General features: G+C 37.4%; 1 protein-coding gene across 1 annotated transcript in view; it reads right to left on the bottom strand.

Annotated features, from left to right (window-relative positions):
* Positions 1-25,453, bottom strand: part of LOC126088565 (protein sneaky) — a 371,958-nt gene that overhangs the window by 202,494 nt on the left and 144,011 nt on the right. The window contains exon 10 of the mRNA XM_049906792.1: positions 21,481-21,607. Coding sequence (XP_049762749.1) covers positions 21,481-21,607 — 127 coding nt within the window. The remainder of the gene's footprint in view (positions 1-21,480; positions 21,608-25,453) is intronic.

Here is a 25,453-nt window from a genome sequence, read left to right as displayed (position 1 = left end):
GAATTTTTCAATGTATTCACTTAATTGAATGAGTTATGTTTTAATGGTAATTTCTGTAACTTAAACAACGAACAATGTATAGTTTCAGTGCCTGGTATTGTGAGGATATATAAAGGACTGATTTTTGGTCTTGAGACAGTCAGTGTACAGCCCATGTTTTTGAGACATGAAGCATGTATTGGTTAGAGTAACAACAGTGCATCAACTTAACAGTGGAATAAGTGTAACACAAATAGGCCATCAGTTAGAACAATTAATGACAATGTCTGTTTAATTTATTTGAAAAATAGTGTCACACATGCCATATTATTCTGCAAGAACTGTGAACTGTGTGGTTAGGTTTTTACTGTTCATAGATATTCAACAGCAGACTATTGTAGTAGTATGCTGATATTGCCTGCAACTATTAATGAGGTTTTCCAACATTTACTAATAGTGAACTGGCCATATAACTGTGTAATATTGGGGAGTTGTGAACAGTGAAAGTAAAGAACTGTGAAACATGATGTGCAACTGTCAGCTACATCATTTTCAGTAGTCAGTGTAGAACTTCCACTCCCCATTTTTTAGCCAGTATAACCATGCAGTACGTTGACACCAAGGAGAGTCAACAAAGAAATAAAGCAGGCAAACATCACATGTTGTGTGGAGATTCATTCGGAAACAGTCTATATTTGACATATTGTAGCAGCATACAACTTGCTTCTTTGCACACTGAAGCAGAGGTGTTGTTAACCCTTGTTTTCTACCCATAATTTTATGATACTGTGTGCAGGTATGTAATAAAAATATATAATTTCACATTTGAGAAGAGGGGAGGGGCTTAAGTCCAGAACCCCCCCCCCCCCCCACACCCCCCACCCCTTCTTAAATACGCCAGTGAGGCAAGGAATTTCTCATCACTGCTGATACGGTTTCCATGCGTGGACAGACTGTATGGGAGAGACTTCTTAGTGTGGAAGGGATGGCAGCTACCAAGATTTTGGTACCTTTGGTGGTTAATGGGCTTGATATGGACAGAGGTATGACAGTAGCCATGGGAGAGTGGTGGTCAGTGCCCAGGAAGAAGGCACGCTGGGTTGAAGAGAGCCAAGTGAAGTAGATACGAGAGAAGGTGCTGAGACTGTGGAGGAATGAGCATAGAATGTCTTGGCCATGGGAGCAGATCATGAAGATATAGTTAACGAAGCTGAACCAGGAAGGGGTTTGGAATTTTGGGTGGCTATGAATGTTTTCTCTACATGGCTCACAAACAGGTTGGCTATAAGATTAATATGTTTGTCAATAATTAAACATTTTCAGGAAATAAAACATGACTCCTTTTAGTACACCCCACACTACAATGTTCCTCCATCCCATATCATTCGACACTGTGTCATTTGGCACTTTTTTGCCATCAGTCTTCTCATTGGTCTGATGTGGCCAGCCTTGAACATCACCTCTCCTGCACTAACCTCCTCGTCTCAGAGAGGCACTTGCAACCTATATCCTCAATTATTTGTTGCATGCAGTCCAATCAGCATTTACCCTCTACAGCTCCATCTACTACAACGGATGTTGTAATGCATGTGCTACTGCCCTAACTCTTCTTGTTGTCAGTGTTTTTCATATGTTGCTTTCTTCACTGATTCTGCAGAGAAGCTCTTCATTCCCTACCTTAACTGTCCACCTAATTTTCAACATTCTTCTGTAGCAACATATCTCAGATTCTTCAATTTTCTTCTGTTCCAGTTTCTCCACTGTCTATGATTCACTACCATACAACCCTGCACTCCAAAAGTACATTCTGTGACTTCTCTCGGCCAGGAATGCCTCCTTTGCATGTGCTTATCTGCTTTTCATATCCTCCATGCTTTGCCCATCATGGGTTATTTTGCTTCCAAGGTGTCAGAGTTCCTTAACTTTGTCTGCTTTGTCAGCACCAATACTGATGGTAAACTTCTTGCTATTTTTGTTTCTGCTACTTGTCACACGAATTCTTTACAGACGAATGGAAAAACTAGTAGAAGCCGAACTCGGGGAAGATCAGTTTGGATTCCGTAGAAATACTGGAACACGTGAGGCAATACTGACCTTACGACTTATCTTAGAAGAAAGATTAAGGAAAGGCAAACCTACGTTTCTAGCATTTGTAGACTTAGAGAAAGCTTTTGACAATGTTGACTGGAATACTCTCTTTCAAATTCCAAAGGTGGCAGGGGTAAAATACAGGGAGCGAAAAGCTATTTACAATTTGTACAAAAACCAGATGGTAGTTATAAGAGTCGAGGGACATGAAAGGGAAGCAGTTGTTGGGAAGGGAGTAAGACAGGGTTGTAGCCTCTCCTCGATGTTATTCAATCTGTATATTGAGCAAGCAGTAAAGGAAACAAAAGAAAAATTCGGAGTAGGTATTAAAATCCATGGAGAAGAAATAAAAACTTTGAGGTTCGCCGATGACATTGTAATTCTGTCAGAGACAGCAAAGGACTTGGAAGAACAGTTGAATGGAATGGACAGTGTCTTGAAAGGAAGATATAAGATGAACATCAACAAAAGCAAAACGAGGATAATGGAATGTAGTAAAATTAAGTCAGGTGATGCTGAGGGAATTAGATTAGGAAATGAGACCCTTAAAGAAGTAAAGGACTTTTGCTATTTGGGGAGCAAAATAACTGATGATGGTCGAAGTAGAGATGATATAAAATGTAGACTGGCAATGGCAAGGAAAGCGTTTTTGAAGAAGAGAAATTTGTTAACATCGAGTATAGATTTAAGTGTCAGGAAGTCATTTCTGAAAGTATTTGTATGGAGTGTAGCCATGTATGGAAGTGAAACATGGACGGTAAATAGTTTGGACAAGAAGAGAATAGAAGCTTTTGAAATGAGGTGCTACAGAAGAATGCTGAAGATTAGATGGGTAGATCACATAACTAATGAGGAAGTATTGTATAGGATTGGGGAGAAGAGAAGTTTGTGGCACAACTTGACCAGAAGAAGGGATCGGTTGGTAGGACATGTTCTGAGGCATCAAGGGATCACCAATTTAGTATTGGAGGGCAGCGTGGAGGGTAAAAATCGTAGGGGGAGACCAAGAGATGAATATACTAAGCAGATTCAGAAGGATGTAGGTTGCAGTAGGTACTGGGAGATGAAGAAGCTTGCACAGGATAGAGTAGCATGGAGAGCTGCATCAAACCAGTCTCAGGACTGAAGACCACAACAACAACAACAACAACTTGTCATTATTTTTGTCTTTCTTTAGTTTACTCTCAATTCATATTCTGTAGTCACTAGAGCGTTCAGCTATTCATCAGATCCTGTCATTCTTCTTCACTTTCACTGATGATAGTAATTTCATCAGTGAATCTTATCATTGATACCCTATCAACCTGAATTTAAATCCCATTCTTGAACCTTTCTTTGATTTCTGACATTGTTTCTCTGATGTACAGACTGAACAGCTGCATCCCTGTCTTACACCCTTTTTCTACATCTACTTCTATAATCAGTAAACCACTGTGATGTGCATGACATAGGGTACATCCCACTGTACCAGTTGTTAGGGCTTTTTCCCATTCCATTCACTATGGGGAGCAGGAAGAATGATTTTTTAAATGCCTCTGTACATGCCATAATTAATCTAATTTCATCCTCACAATCACTATGGGAGTGATATATAGGGGCTTGTAATATATTCCTAGAGTCATCATTTAAAGCTTATTCTTGAAACTTTGTTAGTAGCCTTTCATGGAATAGTTTCTGTCTATCTTCAATTATCTCTGGGACACTCTCCTGGAGATCAAATAAGCCTGTGACCATTCATTGCTGCCCTTCTCTGTATATTTTCAATATCCCCTGCTAGTCCTATTTGGTACAGGTCCCACACACTTGCGCAGTATTCTAGGATGTGTTGCAGGAGTGATTTGTTAGCAATCTCCTTTGTAGACAGATTGCATTTCCCTAGTATTCTAACTGCCAAACCAAAGTACACTACCTGCTTTACCCATGACTGAGCTTAAGTGATCATTCCATTTCATGTTCCTACTAAGTGTTAGGCAAGGAATGTGTATGAGTTTACAGACTCCAACTGTGACTCACTGATACTATATTCATGGGATACATTTTTTCATTTTGTGAAATGCACAATTTTACATTTCTGGACATTTAAAGCAAGTTGTCAATCTTTGCACATTTCCGAATTTTGAAGTACACAATTTCATATTTCAGAACATTTGAAGCAAGTTACTAATCTTTGCACCACTTTGAAATCTTATCAAGGTCTGACTGAATATTCATACAGCTTCATTGTAGATAATTGCATCATCTGTGAAAAGTCTGAGGACACTATTAATATTGTCTGGAAGATCATTAATATATAACGTGAACAGCAAGGAACCCAACACACTCCTATATCTGTCAATGACTGCTCATCCAAGATAACACACTGTGTCTTCCCTACGAAGAAATCCTCACTCCAGTCACAGATTTTGTCTGATACATCTTACAATTGTTCTTTTGATTATAAGCGTAGGTGTAATACTGAGAGAAATGCTCTTTTGAAATTGAGAAGTACTCCATCTACCTGAGTGACTTGATCTCCAGCTTTCAAGATGACATGTGAGGAAAGTGTTAGTTGGATTTCACATGACCTACATTTTCAAAATCCAACGTAGCTGGCATAGAGGAAGTCATTCAGTTTGAGACACATCATTATGTTCAATCTCCGAATACAGTCTAAGATTCTATAACAGGTGGATGTCAAGGATATTAGACGGCAGTTTCATAGATAATTTTTGTTACCCTTTTTGAAGACAGGTGTGACTTCTGCTTCCTTCCAGCTACTAGGAAAGGATTTTTTCAAGGTTCTATGACAGATTATAGTTAACAGAGGGGCTGACTCAGCTGCAAACTGGGTGTGTGATCTGATAGGTATTTCATTGGGCCCGGATGATTTCAACCATTTCTCAATGCCACTGACACAAACATCTACCTCATCCATCTTTTCAATGGATCAGGAACTAAATTGGGACAAACTCCTGAGTTTGCCTTTGTAAAGGAGCATTTGAAAACAGGTTAACTATTTCAGATTTTGCTTTGCCACTCTCAATTTCAATTCCTGCCTTGTCCATTAGTGACTGTACACTATCACTGGTGTCGCTAACAGTCTTTACACATGGCAAAAACTTCTTTGCTTTCTGTGAAAGATCATTTGATAATATTCTGCTATGGTAATCACTGAGGGCTTCACACTGTCAAATGTGTTTCATTCATCATCTCTCCAGCTTCAGCCCTATGCTTTTTTATACCTATTATGCAGCAGTTCATGTTACTTTAGAAGATTCTTTACATTGACTGTACCATGGAGGACCTCTCCCACCATGAACTGTTCTACTGGGTACAGATCTACCTGGTCCATGGTCAACTATTCTTTTGAACTTTAGCCTTAGGTTTTCTACATGCTCCTGTCCTGAACTAAAAGTTTCAAGTTCTTCATTATGATTTGGCACTACTGATTCTATGTCTAGTTTTTGGACATACAAATATTTCTGTTCATTTTAGTTGCTTTTTGTACTTTGGTATTCACTGTTGGTACAATCGTTTCATGATCAATGATAAAAGTTTTGATGTGGACCTCAAAGAGGTCAACTCTGTTTGTCGCCATTAGATCTAATATACTTCCATCAAGAGTGGGGTTTTGGACCTTCTGTTCTTAGTAGTTTTCAGAGAAGGCATTTAGTAATGTTTCACACAATGTCTTGTCATGCCCACCCCTAAAAAAATAATCATCCCAGTTTGATTGTTGAATGATTAAACTCTCCTCCAGTATGATTAGGGAACTTACGTATAAGCAAACTGGAGTTCTTTATAAAGTTTTCAGTTACTGCAGGAGGTGAGTCTGGTGGTTGACAGAAGGATCTTATTGTAATTTTACGCCCACCTTTGATATTGGGTCTTACCCAACAGTCTCACATGCAGCTTTAATTTCTATCTCAGTGGACCTGAGTTTCTTGTGTACTGTGACAACTGCACCATCTCCATTACTCATCTCCTTATCCTTTCAATATACACTTAAATTTCCCCCAAAGGTCTTACTACTGTCAAGATCAGTTTTTAACCAGCTTGCTGTTTCTAGTATTATGTGGCCTTCAGTGTTTTTTTAGGAGCTCTTCAAACTCTTGCACTTCATTGCAGATGTTTCACCACTTAACCAATAGGATTTTAATACTCTCACCTGCCAGAGGCATTTATTCCCATCTTACACTGAAACTTCTGGATTTCCTACAGCTATCACTATAATCTAAAACATCCTTGTGTTCACCCCACACACAGTCAGCTATTTGGTTAGCTGCCTCTGACAGTAGTGCACACCTGAACTATTTATGTAACCCTAAAACTCTCAACCCTATGGTACAAGTCTAAGAAGTCACAGAATCTTTGGAGTCTCTGTTTCAAGCCTTCCACTCAACTCAGAATCAGGGGGATATTCCTGTTCTGAGGACAATGCTGCAGATTGTGGCTTCATTGAATTTCCACAAGCAAGTCTGGTATTCTTTACACTTTGTGCTAATCACTGGAATGATCCAAGTACGATATCAGACCCAGGCGAGATGAATCACTTTCTCTGCGCAAATCAATGATCCAAGTATGACCTCAGAGCCCAGATGACAGGAATCTTGATCCAATATGCACCAAGATCTGTAGTTGGTTCTACCCTGTTCCCTCAATGGCTACCAGAATAGCCTTTTCAATGTGCCGAATGAGGTCTCTAGCCATGCACCCCATTTTTCAGCCAGTGTAGCAACACAGTACATCGACACTGGTAGTAACAAATGGAGAGGTAAATAAAGTAAGTGGAACCACTACATGTGGTGCCCTTGTGGGTGAGGAATATTGTATGTAGCTACAATAAACAAGGACTTGCGAACTTTGAAAAGTGAAATCAAGAGCGGTTTCAGTGTAGTGATGATACAGCCAATCAGCACTGGGGTTTCATAATGAAGAAGGTGCAGCAGCCAACCAGCAAGTGGGTTATATGGAAGAAGCCATTGAGTACAGGAGTAGTCAGTCAGCATGCAGGTCAACAGAGACTGGAGATAAACAAGAAGCCTCGCCGAGAGAATTACAACTTGCCGCAGCCTTGCAGAAGATGGACCAAGAGGACAATCACAACAGCAGCAGCAGAGCAGCAAAAGAAGAGTGAATGAGAATAAGGCAATTTCATAGCAAAAGCTGTTTTGTATTAAGTGATACATAATGAGTGACTTTAATGAACAAGACAGTGTGTCTGAGGTCATCTACAGTGTATGCTGAGGTGAGTGGAATGGACAAAAACAGTACTGAATTGCATGAGATCATTTAGGGTAAGGAGGAGGAAACTAGTAGTGAAAGTCAGCGAGGGCAAAAGCCTGTGGCAGACGAAAATTTTGGAGCAATGTAAAGGCAAATTATGAGTTGTTCAAGTAATATGAGTATGAAAGAAGACATGGAAAGTAATATGAATAGGATGGAAAGTAGTATGAAAGAAGACATTAGTAGTATTAAAACTGGCATGACTAACCTAAAAGATGAACTCAAGAAAGAAATTAAATAGGAAATTGAGGTAGTTAGGTCTAGCTTCTCAGAATTAAATACAAAGGTTGAGACAGTAGGAAAAGATTGTGATGAAAAGATAAAGAAAGTGGAGCAGAATACTTATGAGAAATTAACATTAATAAGTAGTAAATGTATAGAATAGAGAAAGAAACTTTGTAATGAGTATGGTAGGAGGGTGGAGGCTTCTGAAAAACAGTGTAAAGCTGAGGTCAAGGCTGTCAGGAAATTTTGTGCTGAGAACCAAATAGATCAGATTAAAAATGATTTTGAAATGGAGGTAGAAACCAAGTGTGCAATATTGATAGAGGAAAAACTGGTAAAAGTAGATAAAACTGTTGATTCAAAATTGGCTAAAACAGAGGAAAAGATGGAAGAGGTACAAAATAGGGTATGTAGTGTCCCAAACAGTCCCTCATTTGTCAGTTGAAAGAAATTTAATGATTTTGAACCATATGGGGAAGTGCATCCACTGGATTTCATTAGGGAATTCAATGATTTGCCTGAAACATGGAATGACAAAGAGAAAATGTCATTTGTGAGAGGTTTTTTGAAGGGGGATGCTTATGGATGGGCAGCTCAAGCAGCTGATAGTTGTACTTCATGGCAAAGCTTTGAGAAAGCATTTTTGGATGAATATTGGTCCAAAGAGAAGCAACAGAGAATTCTGAGTGAATTTTGGGGAGGAGAAAGATTTGACTATATGAAGCGTACACTGAAAGGTTTCTGTCAGCTTTGGATAAACAAACTGAAATATTTAGACAAAGAGCTAGGTAGTGAATCAATAATTATGGGTTTAGAAACTAAGTTGCCTCAGAGAGTTAAAGAATTGCTTGTACCTGCCCCTAGGGGTAATAGTGATTTCTTGAATTACGTTGATAAAGTGGAGAGGCTGAAGCCCTCAGTGGAAGATCATTGGAGCAATTTTGATGACAATAATCAATCAGGGAGAGAATTTCAGGTAAATAGACTGAACAGGACTAATTATAGTAGAAATTCAAGGAATTGTTGGTTGGAGGATAGCCAGAATGGGCACGGAAATGGTAGAAGAAATTCAAGTAAGAAAATGGAGGAGATGACTTTAATTCTGGACCAAACCATTTAAACTAGATAATGCTCCAGATGTGGCTTGCACTCGAGTATGTAGTGATGAAGAGCCACTTGTATATAAATGTGCTGCAATCGCAGGTAAGGGTTTGAACATGATACTAATAAGACAACGTAATTTCTAATTCTAGTGAGATGTTGAATGATAGTGTGGGTAGCAATGTTTATCCCATAAAAGGTGAGGAGGAACTTACTATAATAAAATTAAGTGACAAAACAGAGTGTGTTAATGTTGCTCAGGATGTCCAAAGTGTCGAAATGGATGTTAAATTTTAACAGTTGCCAGGTGTTTTGCTTTGTGGTCTAATACTGCAAACAAGGATCAACTAATTAGCCAAATATTTGAGGACAGTGAAAGTGACAGTGGAGTCTGATTCTGCCAGTAGCTGTGATGATGATAGCAGTTACAAATCCAGTGGTGATGAGGATGAGGTATTTGAATTTATAATTGATAATGATGGCCAGGTTGTAAGTAAAGAGAGAATAAAGGAGGATAATATCATGCCCAATGAAGAGTTAGAGTTTGCGAGGGGTAATGAGGAAGAGGACCATGCTATCTGTCATTTGACTGTGTCTGATAATCTATTTGGTAAGCAGGATGTTAGTTTTTCCAGGGAAAGGATTAATGAAGATATGTTGTATGAAGAAGATCACATGGTAATTAAAAAGAAAGTGTGTCAACCTGCAATAATAGCAAGTGTACTAGGTGTACATGTTAAGTGTTTACTGGACAGTAGTAGTGATTTGAATGGCATGTCACAAGCATTTTTTGAATCTATTAAGAACACAGGGGGTATAGTAGTAATGCATGTTTCTGGGAAACAATTTATTGGTGCTACTGGTAAGCTACGAAAGAGTGTGAAACAAGAGGCACTATTAACTGTAGAACTGGCAGGATAGCTGTTGGAATACAATTTGTTGGTGATACAAAATCTGGGGAATAATTTCTTGTGTAATAGCAGGTAGGGGGTTCAACGTCCTGTGGTGGATTCATTATGTGGCAATAATGCTTACCCCAGATGTCTGTCTCATTTTTCATGTTTCCTGAGGCAGTCCAACTCTTCTCCTATTTTACAAGTAATTTGTAAGTGAATCACAGACATTCTATCTTCGACTTTCACATAATTTTGTACAGTAGAATACTTAAGCATAGAACTATTTTAGCAAAGGTTTTTCTATGGTTTTCTGCGTTGTATATATAGATTATGTTGTGTTACTTATAAGTGATAGAATCATAAGAAGATGGAAGAAGATAAAGTGGTATCGTGGTTAAAGAATTTCTGTCAAACAAGGAAGTAAGGTAAACAGAAAATGAAAGGTGTCAGCATATATGAAGGATAATTAGCATCTGAAGTAATCAGTTCATGGGTGTAGCAGCAGAGGCAATATTCAGTAAAACCCATCTTAAATATGAGGTCTTAATATTAATTGTGGTATGGTAGAAATGTTTGTGTTCAGTGCCATCAGTATATGGAGATAACTATCTACCTGTAGAAGTGTGTCATGGTACAGCCGTTTCTAACATTAAGGAATTACAACTTTAAACATAATTGCCTGGAATAACGTGTGTGGAAAGAATAAGCATGATTTGTATGTATATCGCCCTTCAGGCAAGAACCTCAAGCAAGCTGACGGAATACAGTAAGATATTAGTTTTTCTAAGTGATAATTTTGTCTGATCGGTAATGAGAGTTAACTTTGCCTTAGCACGAGGATCTGTTACTGTGGAGTGTTTTTCAGTAGAGTCAATTTTCCAATAGATAAGCAGAGCAGGTGTTTATTTATTAGATAATGAAACAATAATAAAATAATGAATAATGTTAAGGTCTTAATAGTTAGGGAGCCTGTCTCTGCAGTAGGGATATTTTTCGAGAATGCACTCCACTAGCTAACAAGGTAAGAAATGTAAGTGAAATAATGGAGCTGACAGACATGATTAATGTAAAATATAACTGTATACAAACAAATGTGGTGTAACTAAATTGAGGATATAAAATTGTGGACTAGGCAACATTGGGTACTGAGTATATTGTGCAGTTCATGACACTGTAGTTGGGAATGAGAGCCTAACAGTGAGGTACAAGTTACATAATGCTGCATCATTGGAGCTATACGTTATCTGAAAACTTCTATTTGTGCTCTGAGGAATTATGAGCTTAAAGTGGTAATACTGGAATGGATATCAGTAATTTTGCTGATTAACTGATAATTGTGGTGTGGTGCTAGACTGATGTGAATATTCTGACAGGTAAACTATTTGGTAACATTTTGTGACTTTGTGAGGATTTAATTTTCTGCTTGAATGAGAGTAGTACTCAGAGTGGAGAAATAGGGCAATGATTTGGTACAACTTCCATTCTCTTAATTTTGATTTGAATAGTAATTAAGTTATGTGATGGTGACTAATTTTTTTTCGTAACATAATGAGTAGTGAAGCTATACTACTGCACATCTTGAGTTTTTACTAGAGGTACTGCACAGCTTGAGTTTTTGCTATTTTGGAAATGGAAAAGAAACCCAGATCTTTCGAGTTTAACCAGTTTCAGACAGTTATGACTCCAGAGATGTTTTGTAGTGTAATGTGCACTTGATTTTAAATTTTTACAAGTCCACACCTTTTATACTATAGTCAAATTTAGTGCTAATCATTGTAATGTTATGAGAACTATGTATTTATTTATGATGTAATGACTATCAACTGCCATTAGTGTTAAACATTTTTTTAGACCTAAGTTAGTAGAAAAAGTAAGTGTACTAAAGTAAGGTATTTTGTCTCTTTTTTTCCATGTACTGTGGCAGATGAGAACCACCTCCAAGGGAACTGATTGCCATGCATTTCCTAACTAACTGCCACTTGGACCTGTTGATGGCGTGGACAGCTTGGTGAGCAAGTGTGTTAATGGCCATTAAAAGTGTGAAAGTAGTTGTGAAACTTTTGCAACCCATGAGGATTTACTTTGTTTGCAAGACAGGATTTGTATGAAATGATATATATCTTTAAATTTAATCTTAGCTTACCCAAAACGACATCACTTATGATGAAGATGCATAATTTTTGTTAAAAGTATAACTTGTGGATCTTTTGTGACATGGTAAAATGCAGAGTATGTAAATATTTTGTAGGGGATTTTCATATGGCCAGTTCACATAAGTATAAATTTGAAAAAAACATATGTCCTTTAGTTTTTGATAAGATTTCTTATCTAATATTTTTTGTGTGTAGATTTTAAACCCAATTTCTGGTGTCACTTGTGGTCATTGAATTGTCCAGTTAGCTATTTGCAATATCTATCTGGTCAATCCAATGAGGGGGTGATGTGACGAAGCAACCTGGGATATTTTTAATTCTCCTCATGTTGCCATCTGCCCACTTAAATTCATTCTTTTCATTTTTGAACTAATTACCATTAAAGCATGTGAGTGAAGATAATCAGCATTTTCATAAAAGAGAAAGACTGCCCATTAGTTTTAAAGAATATGACACCAGATCTAATTTTGTGCTTAGTTTTATGTATGTAATTGATTTTCCAATTTATTTTGACTGTTACTAGTTAATATCTATTTTTGATGTATAAACAAATATAAATTCTGCTCTAACTATAAATGTTTGGAAGACAAAATGCTAGTAATCTTAAAGTAGCTATTTGGCTCTATTCAAAAACATGTTAGGAAAACCAGCCTTTCATTAATTCCAAAGTAATTAACAGTTTTGTCCAAAGTATTGTTTGCATACTTATATTTGTTAATTTCATGATTTAAACAAATAATTTGGCCTAACTCTTGTAGCAGAGTAGGAAAAACTGTTAAAAAGATGGAATTTTTCAGTGTAGTCAGTTAATTTGATGAGTTAAGTTTTAATTGTAATTTCTGTAAATTCAACTTCGAACAATGTGGAGTTTCAGCACCTATTACTGTGATGAGATATAAGGGTCCAGTTTTTGGTCACGAGACAGTCAGTCCATTGATGAGTTTGAGATGAGTAACCTGTGCTTGTTAGAGCAATAACAACCCTTCAAGTTAACTGTGGAATAAGTGTTAAACAATTAGGCCATGTGTAAACACAGTGACAGTGTCTGCTCCATATGTACCTGATTGTTCTTCAAAAACTGTGAACTTTGTGGTTAGGTATTACTAGTCGAGATGTTCAACAATAAAGTATTGTAACAGTATGTGGAGGTTCGTCTGCAAACTATTAATCAGGCTTATGGAAAGTTTAAACAATAGTGCACTGGCCATACACATATAAATGTGTATATGGAAGGTTGTGGAAAAATGAAATTGAAGTATGCTGAAACGCAACTGTGCATCTGTCAGCTACATTATTTATCATAGTCAGTGTTCAAATTGCAAACCCCATTTTTCAGCCAGCATAGCAATGCAGTACGTCAACACCTAGAGTAACAAAAGAAGAGATAAATAAAGCAGGTGGAACCACAACAGTTTCTCTGAAGTGTTTTTCAGGTTACGCTAACTAGAAAAACTTGACAGTAGTGTTAATTTATGATAAATGCAGACAATACAGGAGAAACTATGGAGGTATGATCCACATTTTAAAATAGATGTTGGAAGTCTATTTGTTTTTAGTTAATTTTTATCCAATACTAGATTCTAAAACTATGGCAAGCAAAACAACTGAATATAAAGAATACATGTGCATAATTCTGACATTCATCCAGGGTCGAAAATGTGACAGGAAACTTTATGTTAGAGGCAAGATGATGTGTTCTCCCAGTTACAAGTGGGCTAGGTAATTTTCTAGCATGTCTTAAAATGACTATACTTGTGTCATCAATCTTAGGAAAATGAAAATAATTTGATTTGGGTGTTACTTTTCTCAAAAACTTGACTTTATTTCTTCACTGTTTATAAATTATAGTGTTTTCCCAGTATAAAAGCGTCCCTCACTCTTTGTCATTCACCAGAACATAGCCCCAAGTTTGATGGACTCTTGTTGTGGCAGATCAGTGAAGTCTGGAAACTCTTAGAAAACCTCCTCATCTTCAGATGTTAGGAGAGATTGTTTCACTGTTTTTGCAACTGTTTTTTTATTTCTTTTACTTAGCCCTTCTGCATGTTCCTCTTCAATAGCTCTTCTGGTGGGTGTGTCAGTCAGAATTCTACTGACACATCTTTTACTACCATCTTTAGTACTGTTTCTTGGAACTGCTTTAGGAAATGATCTGACTGCCTCTTGGAGATATGTGGACTACTTTTCTCAGTAGTATAAGAAGAGATTTCTGCAGCACTCCATCTACATTTCCCTGGAGTTCAACAAAAGCTTTAGATGCAGATTCTACTACATGGTCCTCCAAAGATGTTAACACAACTGCATTATTCTCCACAGAAATGGATGCTGCATTGTCCTCTGTAGAAGTGGATGCTATAGGGTGATCGCGTATAGAAGCAGCATCTGTTGGGATGACCTTCTACAGAAGTTTCTGCCACTGTCACCTTTTCTATTGAAGGGGAGTCTGCATCCATGTATAGTTTGTCTGTAACATATGACCCTAAAAATCATTCTCTAAAAATGTTGGTGTTAAATTGCCAAATACCAGTGCAGACAAATCTTTGTGGATATTAACTGCATTAAGTGTGTGAGGAAACACTACTCCAACTAAGCTGGGAGCTGAATGTCTAAAAATTACCTCTGCAGGATATGTACACATTTAACCATGAGATGCTTTATTCTAAAAAGTCCTAAAAGGACCAAATACAGCCTTTTCTAGCAGCTGCAGTCTATGGCTGTTATGTGGTGGCAAGGCCATTAGTGTTACTCCATTACCTTGGTGAGCATTACACCTATTGGAGTGATGTGTGACTCATGAAGGTCAAGTATAATAATAATAATGAGCGCATGGCATTGGTGGCTGGGAGACCCCTTGCAGAGCAGTTCGGCCGCCGCTCCACAAGTTCTTTAACGCCACTACGGTGACTTGCGAGTGAATGAGGATGAAATGATGATGAAAGACACACAACACCCAGTCATCTCGAGGCAGAGAAAATCCCTTACCCCGCCGGGAATCGAACCCGGGATCCCGTGCGCGGGAAGCGAGAACGCTACCTCAAGACTACGAGCAGCGGACAAGGTCAAGTATAATTAATGTTGGTTGAACAAAGGATGTTTTGGAGAATTTGATGAAATGAATCAAAAATTTCTTAAACTTCTCATCAGTCATCCACCATCTGTCACAACAGCAGAACTCTGATCCTGGAGGAGCATCAACTTTCATTAAATCACTCACTTATTCCAGGGAACATAAACAAGGGTGGCAATCAGTACTGACAGCACTAGTAGTCCAGCAAAGTGTCACTAATGTTCCCCTTTCCTGGCAGGTTAAAACCGTGTGCTGGACCGAGATTTGAACTCGGGACCTTTGCCTTTAGTGGGCAAGTGCTCTACTGACTGAGCTACCCAAGCATGACTCACGACCCCCCCTCACACCTTTAATTCTGCCAGTACCCCGTCTCCTACCTTTCAAACTTCACAGAAGCTCTTCTGCAAAACTAGCAGAACTAACATGCCTGGAAGAAAGGATATTGTGGGGATGAGGTACTGGCAGAATTAAAGCTGTGAGGGTGGGCTGTGATTCATGCTAGTGTAACTCAGTCAGTAGGGCACTTGCCTGTGAAAGGAAAAGGTCCTGAGTTCGAGTCTTGGTCTAATCTGGCAAGAAAATTTCATATCAGTGCACATTCTGCTGTAAAGCAAAAATTTCATTCTGGAAACTTCCCCCAGGCTGTGGCTATGCCTTGTCTACAACATATACTTTCTTCCAGGAGTGCTAGTTCTGCAAAGTTTGCAGGAGAGCTTCTGTGAAGTTTGTAAGGTAGGAGATGAGGTACTGGCAGAATTAAAGCCATGAGGGCGGGTCGTGAGTCATGCTTGAGTAGCTCAGCTGGTAGAACACTTGCCCGTGAAGGCAAAGGACCCGAGTTCAAGTCTCAGTCTGGCATGCAGTTTTAAACGGCCAGGAAAGTTTCATATCAGCACACACTCTGCTGCAGAGCAAAAATTTCAGTTTGGTTCATCTTTCTGCTGATGTGACCTTTGAAACTTGTTTCTCTCCCTTACTTGCAATTGGCTTCGCTGGTTGGTGAAATGTGATCACTCTGGTCTCATCTACATTACAAAAGCTTTCAGGACCAAAGGCATATTTGTCGAAAACTTTGCTCAAATTATCAAAGAAATCTTGCACTGTTATGTTAAAAATGATTGGCCTTCCTAAGCTTGTAGTTTGTGGAGTTCACAGAGATAATTTCTTGGTCTGTAGCATGAAACCCCAGAACCAATCATAACCTGCTGCTTCATTATCTTTCCAGTTGTTTGGAAGGCTGAAATTGTGATTGTATTGGCGAGGGGTAGCAGGATATTAGTAAACAAATTTTCTATATTGAACTGTTGCTAAATGATAATTTAATTTACTGGTCTAAAATAATTCATCAGATCAGAGTCCTGGTCCATTGAAAAAAGGCCTATTCCATTAGATACATGGTTTGCTTTAAAGGTAGCTTCCTTGCCACATCTTACTTTCCAAACATATCTTTTCAATATTTTTTTTTTTTGTCCAAATTGAAATTTTTTGCAGCCTTTCTGATACTTTTCCCTTTTTAAATAATCCGATTAAGTGTTCCTTTCATTCTCTCACAAGACACCATCTGCCTCGTATTTTTACCAGGTTTCCAAAAAAAGGCTATCCTGAATAAATGAGACAGTATATCTGAAACTACAGTAAGGCAAAACTAATTGAACGCTCAAACATCTATTAAAATTCCAGGTCAGACCCCCCTACATTACCTCTTAATAAAACTGCAGATAAACAATAAAATATTTTGAAATATTGAGGAAGTTATTATATAAAATTAAAGAGAAATAACCAATAAATAAATTGCATTCAATCCGATCCTGATTAATATTAGTTTGACTTACCTACAGACTTCCAAGAGAAATGAGCAATACTGTGTTTGTTAAAAAAAACATTAGCTGTGATATTTCACACAATAACTTCTCTTTGCCCATGTTTCTTTTAAAAAGTAATCTCAATATTTATCACAAGATAGCACATTTCTCTGTTCCAAAGGTAATAACACAAGGGTTGTTCAAACCTCCCATATGGTCATATCTCCATATCTAACCCCTACATTCCTATTAAAAGAGGGAACTAAAGTAACACAATATATTTCTTGTGTATATGCCTGTCCAACCTCTGTGATTGCCCTTTTAAGAGATGACCACTTAGTTCAACTGAACTGATTACTGTTGTACTCCTTCTCAAAGTATCCACATCATTAGCAAACTTCAAACACATCTCATAATTCTTCACTATTTCAGTGTTCCAGTTCCTTCCACATTGATTCTTCTGGACAATTCTCTTATACTTCAGTCTATTCTACATCATTACTGAATTGTGATCTGAGTCTAAAAAACTGGAGGGAACTTCCAACCCAATATCTTATTCCACAATTTCTGCCTAACCATGATGTAACCCCCTGGAATCTTCCCATGTCTCTGGGTCTTTTCTAAGTATACCTCCTTCTCTTGCCATTCTTGAACAGAGTATTCACTAGTGCAACCTGAAATTTATTGCAGAACTCAGTTAGTCTTTCTTCTCTCTCATTCCTACTGCCAAGCCTACATTCTCCTGTAAATCTTTTTTTCTATTCCTTCCCTTACAACTGCATTCCAGTCCCCCATGATTATTAGATTTTCATCTCCCTTTATGTACTGAATTACCCATTCAACATCCGCACATACTTTCTGTCTCATCTGATGAGAACAATCCTATTTCTGGACTGTTCACAGGAGCTCACTCTCTGCCCTACTTTCCTATTCATAATGAATCCTGCATGTGATCATCTTCATACAGATGTAAACTTCTACAGAAAACTGCAGACAGTTTGAGCTGATTGTGTGTATTCTACTGTTGTTTGTAATTCTCATTATATATGATTTGAATCCTGTCGCATACTACTGTGGTCTGTGAGCAAAAGGTAAAGACAGTCTTTGGTTTTAGTTGTTTGTGGACTACTCGCTTAATCTGTACAAAAATGCTATGGTTTCTGAAATGGAGTTAATATTAACAAAGTTATGCTCTGTGTTATGCATAATATTGCATTTGGCCCTGCTAACTTTGCTGCTCAATGGACATTAGAACATAATATATATATAACCACAAACCCAATACATATTTTAAAAATATAATTTTTTAATGAAACAACCACTTTAGTGCTACCAGTCACTGTTTCATTTATTTCCACAATGCATTTCAAAGATTTAAACCTCATTTATCAAGTGGATATATTTGTATTAATATAATATTAGATCAATTATCTAACGACCGTGTGCAAAAACTCACCCATCTTGAAACCCAGCAACTCACTTCCTCAAAAAGTCAATACTAAATGTGACAAACTGTGTATTTTCCATCAAAATATAAGGGGGCTAAGAAGTAAAATAGAACTGTTGACAATGAATATCAGTGACAGTAATACTATTGATAATACTGATATCCTTTGTTTTACTGTACACCATGTAAAGGAGGGTATCAATACGTTGAATCTAGATGGCTATCATATTGCCTCTCACTTTTGTAGAAACAGTGTGCAGACGGGTGGTGTAATTATATATGTAAAAAAGAAAATAATGTATAGATCTCTAGATCTCACAAAATACTGTTTTGATCAGCATTTTGAAGCTTGTGGTATAGAAATTAGCACCAAGACCCTGTCAGTCATTGTAGTAACAGTGTATAGGGCCCCATCAGGGAAGCAATGTATGTTCTTTAAGCAACTCGAATCTCTTGTATCCCATATATATTCAAAAAATAAAAATACTGTAGTCTTAGGAGACTTTAACATGAACTTTCTAGATTATGATAGTAGTATAACTTTCTAGATTATGATAGTAGTAGAGCTGACCTGCTACATATAATGAACACATACAACCTCACACCCATGGTAGACTTCCCCACAATGGTTACAAACTACTGTTCAAGTCTTATAGATAATATTTTCATTGATGAGAATAGGTAGAAACACCAATGCAACAGTAAAACAAGTCCTAAATTGTCTTTCCGACCATGATGGCCAATTGCTAACGATCAATGATATATGCCCACACAAGAAGGAAAAAGTCTGTAGAAGGTCATTTAGGGTAATTAATAATGAAAATCTCATGATCTTCAACAGTTATCTTCAACTCATTGACTGGAGTCCAATTTATAGAGCACTGAAAGTCAATGACAAATTTAACCTATTTATAAATGAATTTATGTGCCACTTTGAAGCTGTCTTCCCTCTAAGAACTGCAAAGAACAAGTACCAGAGCCATACCAGCAAACAGTGGCTCACAAAATGAATAAAAACATCATGTAGGACTAAAAGACTGTTTTATGTTTCTCTCAGAAATACTAATGATCCTGAAATAAGAGCTCATTATAAAAGGTACTGCAAGATCTTAAATGAAGTTCTGATAAAGGCAAAAAGTATGTTCATCAAATCAGAAATAGATAATTCTGGCAACAAAATAAAAACCATCTGGGGTATTATTAAAAGAGAAACTGGTAGTTACTCAAACAACTCAGAAAATATTGAAGTTAGACATAATGGGAATATCACTGATAAAGGGGAATATGTTGCAAAAATTTTCAAAAACGATTTTTTGACTGCAGCGGATAAAATAGGGTGTAATGGTTCTATAAATGAGCCTCTGAATCTTTTACAAAGAAAAAAAAAGTGGACTTAGTGCAGCACCCCAGATTAGCATGCCTCCTGTCACTGTTGAGGAAATTAAGAAGATAATAAGGACCATGAAAAACAAAAACTCAACTGGTATTGACAGTATTTCCAGTAGAAACACACACACATTTTCATTTGTGAAGTCCTGTGCCACATCTTTAATGAATCACTGAGACTAGGAATTGTCCCTGATATAGACTTAAATATGCAGTGGTGAAACCATTGAACAAGAAGGGTGACAGAAATGAACTACCAATTATCGTCCTATTTCACTCTTAACTTGTTTCTCGAAGATTCTCGAGAAACTTGTACACAGAAGGATTCTTGAATATCGTAGTAAATACAATATTCTCAATAAAAGGCAATTCGGTTTCCAGAAAAAAACATCTCAACAGAAGATGCAATACATTCTTTCACCAATGCAATTCTTGAATCAATCAATAATAAAATGTCTCCAACGGGAATTTTTTGTGACCCTTCTAAGGCGTTCGATTGCGTGAACCATGAGATTTTTCTGAGAAAGGCAGAATTTTGTGGGTTAACTGGAGAAGCAGGGATGTGGCTTGCCTCCTATTTAAAGGACCGGAAACAGAAGGTCATGGTAAACACCACTAATGCGGGACCAGTGTCCTCTTCTTGGGGCACAATAAACTGCGGAGTCCCACAGGGGTCTATTCTGGGTCCTCTACTTTTCCTTATTTTCATAAATGACCTCCCAATGTGTACAAGGGCCAAGATAAAATTTACTTTGTTTTCCAATGACAGGACGATTCTGGTAGACAATTCAACAAATACTAATCTTGAAATCATTATAAGTGAAATTTTTCAGGAGACAATTCAACAAATACTAATCTTGAAATCATTATAAATGAAATTTTTCAGGAGACCTTTAACTGGTTTACCTCTAATGGATTATCACTAAATTTTGAAAAACTCAATTGATTCAATTCCATACAAGCCAAAATATTGAAGGGGAGATTAATGTTAAATACAATGAAGGGAATTTAGCAAGAGTGGAGTCAACAAAGTTCCTGGGTCTACTTGTTAATAGCAATCTAAACTGGTCCTTACACATTCCTTACCTATATAAAAAACTAAGCTCAGCAATTTATGCTATTTGCGCGATTGCTTCCTTCAGTGACTTAAATACTTTGAAAACTGCCTATTTTGGTTATTTTCATGCCCTGATGGCCTATGGAATTATATTCTGGGGAAACCAGACAAAGGCAAACAAAATCCTCATAGCCCAGAAAAGAGTCATTAGGATTCTGTGTGGTGTCAATTACAGACATTCCTGCAGGAAACTCTTCCAAGAACTGAGAATACTCACAACAGTATCTCAGTACATTTTCTCTATCATGTGTTTCTTGTGTAAAAACCATTCCTTTTTTGAAATGAACAGCATGTATCATAACTATGACACTAGGGTAAAAAATGATCTACATCTTGAGCATAAGAGTCGAAGTATGGTGCAAAAAGGAGTACACTACTTTTGCATAAAAATATTTAATGCTCTCCCTCAGGCACTAAAAATGTCAGTTACTGATCCACATACTTTTAAAGATCAACTTAAACACTATCTTCTAAGTAAAACCATTTACTCACTGGACGAATTTATATATGAGAATATGTGAATTGATTTTGATCTATTGTAAGTCTGTTCAATGTAATTTGTAACTTTTTACAAAAACAATTCTTGTAAACATTTTTTCTGTGTAATATATTATTCATTGTACAACCTATTATTATAAACAAATGTCTCGAATCTATGTAAATGACACATTCTACATCCAAGCGATTTAACGCTAATGGGTCTACAGAACATGAATTAAATAAATAAATAAAATAAATATGATGTGTGTTTTGTATTATGACATTAGTGGTAACCTGTGTCACTACCTCCAGTGCTCACAGGCTCCCTTCTCTGCCATAATACACCACATATAAACTGTCACGTTTTGTAAATAAATATGGTGTCTAGAAAAATGTTTGCATTTAAAAATAGACAGGGAGATTAGGGGTAGAGCTGAAAGAGATGCAAAATGAAGAGTGTATAGGTTAATATACCTGTCTGTGTGTAGTGGATAAGTGCATGCCTGCTGATGAGAGACAGGATCTCATACATTAGCCTGTCCATCAGAACCAGCACACTCATGGCCAGCACTTCGAGCAGTAGCATGAATGTCCGGCGTACCTGTAACAGCAGTTTCTCTGGTGCTAATGGTTTTCAGCAAGCTGAATCAAACATGAGTATACAAAAATAGCATACACAGCTCATCTCACAATGATCACTATACTGAAAACAAAAGTAAATGTTTTATCCTTTTTACAGCCACTTCCATCATTACAGAATCTTTCTGCCTCTTCTCAGATGCAACAAAACAAAAAATTAAAAATATTTAAAAGTCAGCACTTAATAGAAGCACACAACTGCCCTAACTAAACACCAGGAATTTCTCAAAGGAAGCAGTAGGTTAAAAATTCAGAAAATGTTGTACCAACACAGACTCACTGAAAATGTATATGGGCTGCAGTTTTGTAGGACATTGGAAGGAATCCAAGTATACTAGGATTCTTAATATTAAACACCAATGAAGACAGATTTCCATATAAAAAAATCTTTATAGATGAAGTTATACCTCTCCATTTAATATCAAGCTAAAAAGCATAAACTTGAACACTAGAAGAATGAGATGAACCAGATGTTATAGTAGTATAGTTTATTATAACTTTTAGTTGCTGCTGAAGTTTAGAAGGCTAGAGAAAACTGCTGTTAAGAATAGTCATATAACTATAGCTGGTTTGGGATTTATTACTGTACTGTTACTACTGTCTGCTCAAAGGCTTGGTGTTTTCCTTGATGGCAATGGCATCTTCCAACAAAATAACTGTCTGTGACATAAGGCCAAAATTATGCTACCGTGGTTCAAGGAGTATGCCAATGAACTCATTTCCATGTTTTAGCCATCAAACTTACGTCATCTGGACCCAACAAAATACATCTGGGACAGTACCATCTGCCATTTCCATGGTTACAAACCACCAGCCTGTAATTTATGGGACTTGGGTGATTTATGCATAGATGTCTGGTGCAACACACCTCTGGAAACCTACCAGGGACATGTTGAATCCATGTTATGTAGAATCACTACTGTCTTGCATTTCAAAGGTGGAGCATCAAACTGTCAAGGAGGCCTAGGTAGTTAAAATGTTATCGATCATCAGTGCAACTGTATCATACCCAAAAAGTCCGATGATTTAATATTGCATATCAGGTACTTAACATACAACATTAACAGTAAGATTCCCAAACACCCTCCTTGGAGCATGCCTGAAATTTCTTTAACAAAATAAGATGCAGCGTCCTCCCTAGCAAGCAATAATCTATTTATTTATTTATTTATTTAACAACAAAAACAATCAATTATTGACAAAACTATATAATTGGATAGATAAAAAAATCAACTCACCGAGCAGCAGCAGAATACACACATAAAATACTGTTGTAGTTGGCAAGCTTTTGGAGCCAGTGGCTCCTTCTCCAGACAGATTTTGAAGAGTCAGTATTGTGTCAGTTTCTGTCTTTTTTTAGCAACTAGACTGTTTCAGCTTCATCATTTAATTAATCACTTGATTAACTAGACAGGCAGCACCTGACATATGTGAAAGAATCCACGCAGTATTAAAAGTGGAGAAATTGCAATGAAGGAGAGCTACACACCTTACTCAAAGCTGCCGATAATTAAGAAGTTAAGCAGCTGAATTGTAGCCACGAAAGCTAGTGATATATTAATACAAACTGGAGGAAATGATTGTAACTTTCCCTCTCATTACACAGAGCGAGGTGTGCTTACCTAGCATAACTAGAATGCATGTGATTGCAGTTCCCTGCGCTTTTCATTGCATGATTGTTCAGCTTTCTAGGGATTTCTGCATTCCTTTGACCTGTCCTCACTGACAGAAGTGTTTATGAGTTGCAGGAGAGGTCACTGTTGACAGTAATGTGTTGACAGTGATGTGTTGCAGAATGTTTATACTTTAGTGCCTATAAATGATGATCATCACTAAAAAATATTTTTTAACTTGAATAGGCTGATCACACGTCCCTGTTCTGTCGGAATGGTCCCTGTTTTAAGAAAAATCTTCCAGTGTCCCGAGAAAATCGTTCGGGACACATGATTGCCCAATTTTTTTTATTGAGAGACAATATGCTTGCAGTAATGTTTCTTAATTACTTGAATATTTCTGAAAAACAAATTTTCTAGAAGCAGAACATTATAGAAATACACATTTTCACAATATTTACTGTATCTGGTTTTAGTCGCCTTATGCCTAAAGAAAGAGAATTATGTTGAAAAGAAAAGCACGTACTACCTACCCCTGCCCGTAACTTACTGACCTTCCACTTTATGGCCCTCAAGACAAATAGAGCCCAAACCAAAGTAGGTATAAAGGAGCATCACTTATGACATTTCTCCTAACGATATTGCAGCATTTGAAGTTCATTGTATGTGTGAAGAATGTGACTATGCAGTGCTTATTGAATACTATTATTTGCGTCATGTAAGAAGGCGGCCCAATTTTCAGACGGTCTGCACACCCCCCTCCACTTGCCACTGGCGGCCAATAATATTCATTCTCTTTCCGAGCGGCTAGCAGAGAGTTGCAGCTAGAGAGCGAGAATCAAGCTCCTACATGCTGCACTGTTGATGCACTTCACGAGAACCGAATTATTCTTTCAATTATCCATTTTTTGTTTCCTTTCTTTTTTTATTGTAACAGTAAGGCTATTTACAATTTGTACAGAAACCAGATGGCAGTTAATAAGAGTCGAGGGACATGAAAGGGAAGCAGTGTTTGGGAAGGGAGTAAGACAGGGTTGTAGCCTCTCCCCAATGTTATTCAATCTGTATATTGAGCAAGCAGTAAAGGAAACAAAAGAAAAATTCGGAGTAGGTATTAAAATCCAAGGAGAAGAAATAAAAACTTTGAGGTTCGCCGATGACATTGTAATTCTGTCAGAGACAGCAAAGGACTTGGAAGAGCAGTTGAACGGAATGGACAGTGTCTTGAAAGGAGGATATAAGATGAACATCAACAAAAGTAAAACGAGGATAATGGAATGTAGTCGAATTAAGTCGGGTGATGCTGGGGGAATTAGATTAGGAAATGAGACGCTTAAAGTAGTAAAGGAGTTTTGCTATTTGGGGAGCAAAATAACTGATGATGGTCGAAGTAGAGAGGATATGAAATGTAGACTGGCAATGGCAAGGAAAGCGTTTCTGAAGAAGAGAAATTTGTTAACATCGAGTATAGATTTAAGTGTCAGGAAGTCGTTTCTCAAAGTATTTGTATGGAGTGTAGCCATGTATGGAAGTGAAACATGGACAATAAATAGTTTGGACAAGAAAAGAATAGAAGCTTTCGAAATGTGGTGCTACAGAAGAATGTTGAAGATTAGGTGGGTAGATCACGTAACTAATGAGGAGGTGTTGAATCGGATTGGGGAGAAGAGAAGTTTGTTGCACAACTTGACTAGAAGAAGGGATCGGTTGGTAGGACATGTCCTGAGGCATCAAGGGATCACAAATTTAGCGTTGGAGGGCAGCGTGGAGGGTAAAAATCGTAGAGGGAGGCCAAGAGATAAATACACTAAATAGATTCAGAAGGATGTAGGTTGCAGTAGGTACTGGGAGATGAAAGAGCTTGCACAGGATAGATTAGCATGGAGAGCTGCATCAAACCAGTCTCAGGACTGACAACAACAACAATAGCTGTGAATGTGTATCTTGTAAATGTTTAAATGCGTTTTGAAAAGAAGTCAGGTGACGGCAATTAACGTGAAGTGCTTCACAAGCAGACGAGGTGGATTATTTAGCGCATTTATAAATTTTTCAAACGTGAATTTAAAAGCAGGTCTCGTACTGTTGACATTGGAAAACACAAGAATGGACTCAAGAACCATACGGTGTCGGTCAAGAGAAATTTAAAGAGAATTGTAAAGAAAATTGTCAGAGCTGTTGAGAATGTAGAAACACTT

Source organism: Schistocerca cancellata, chromosome 1, assembly GCF_023864275.1.
Source record: "Schistocerca cancellata isolate TAMUIC-IGC-003103 chromosome 1, iqSchCanc2.1, whole genome shotgun sequence".
NCBI lineage: Eukaryota > Metazoa > Arthropoda > Insecta > Orthoptera > Acrididae > Schistocerca > Schistocerca cancellata.
This window is presented reverse-complemented; position numbering and strand designations above follow the sequence as displayed.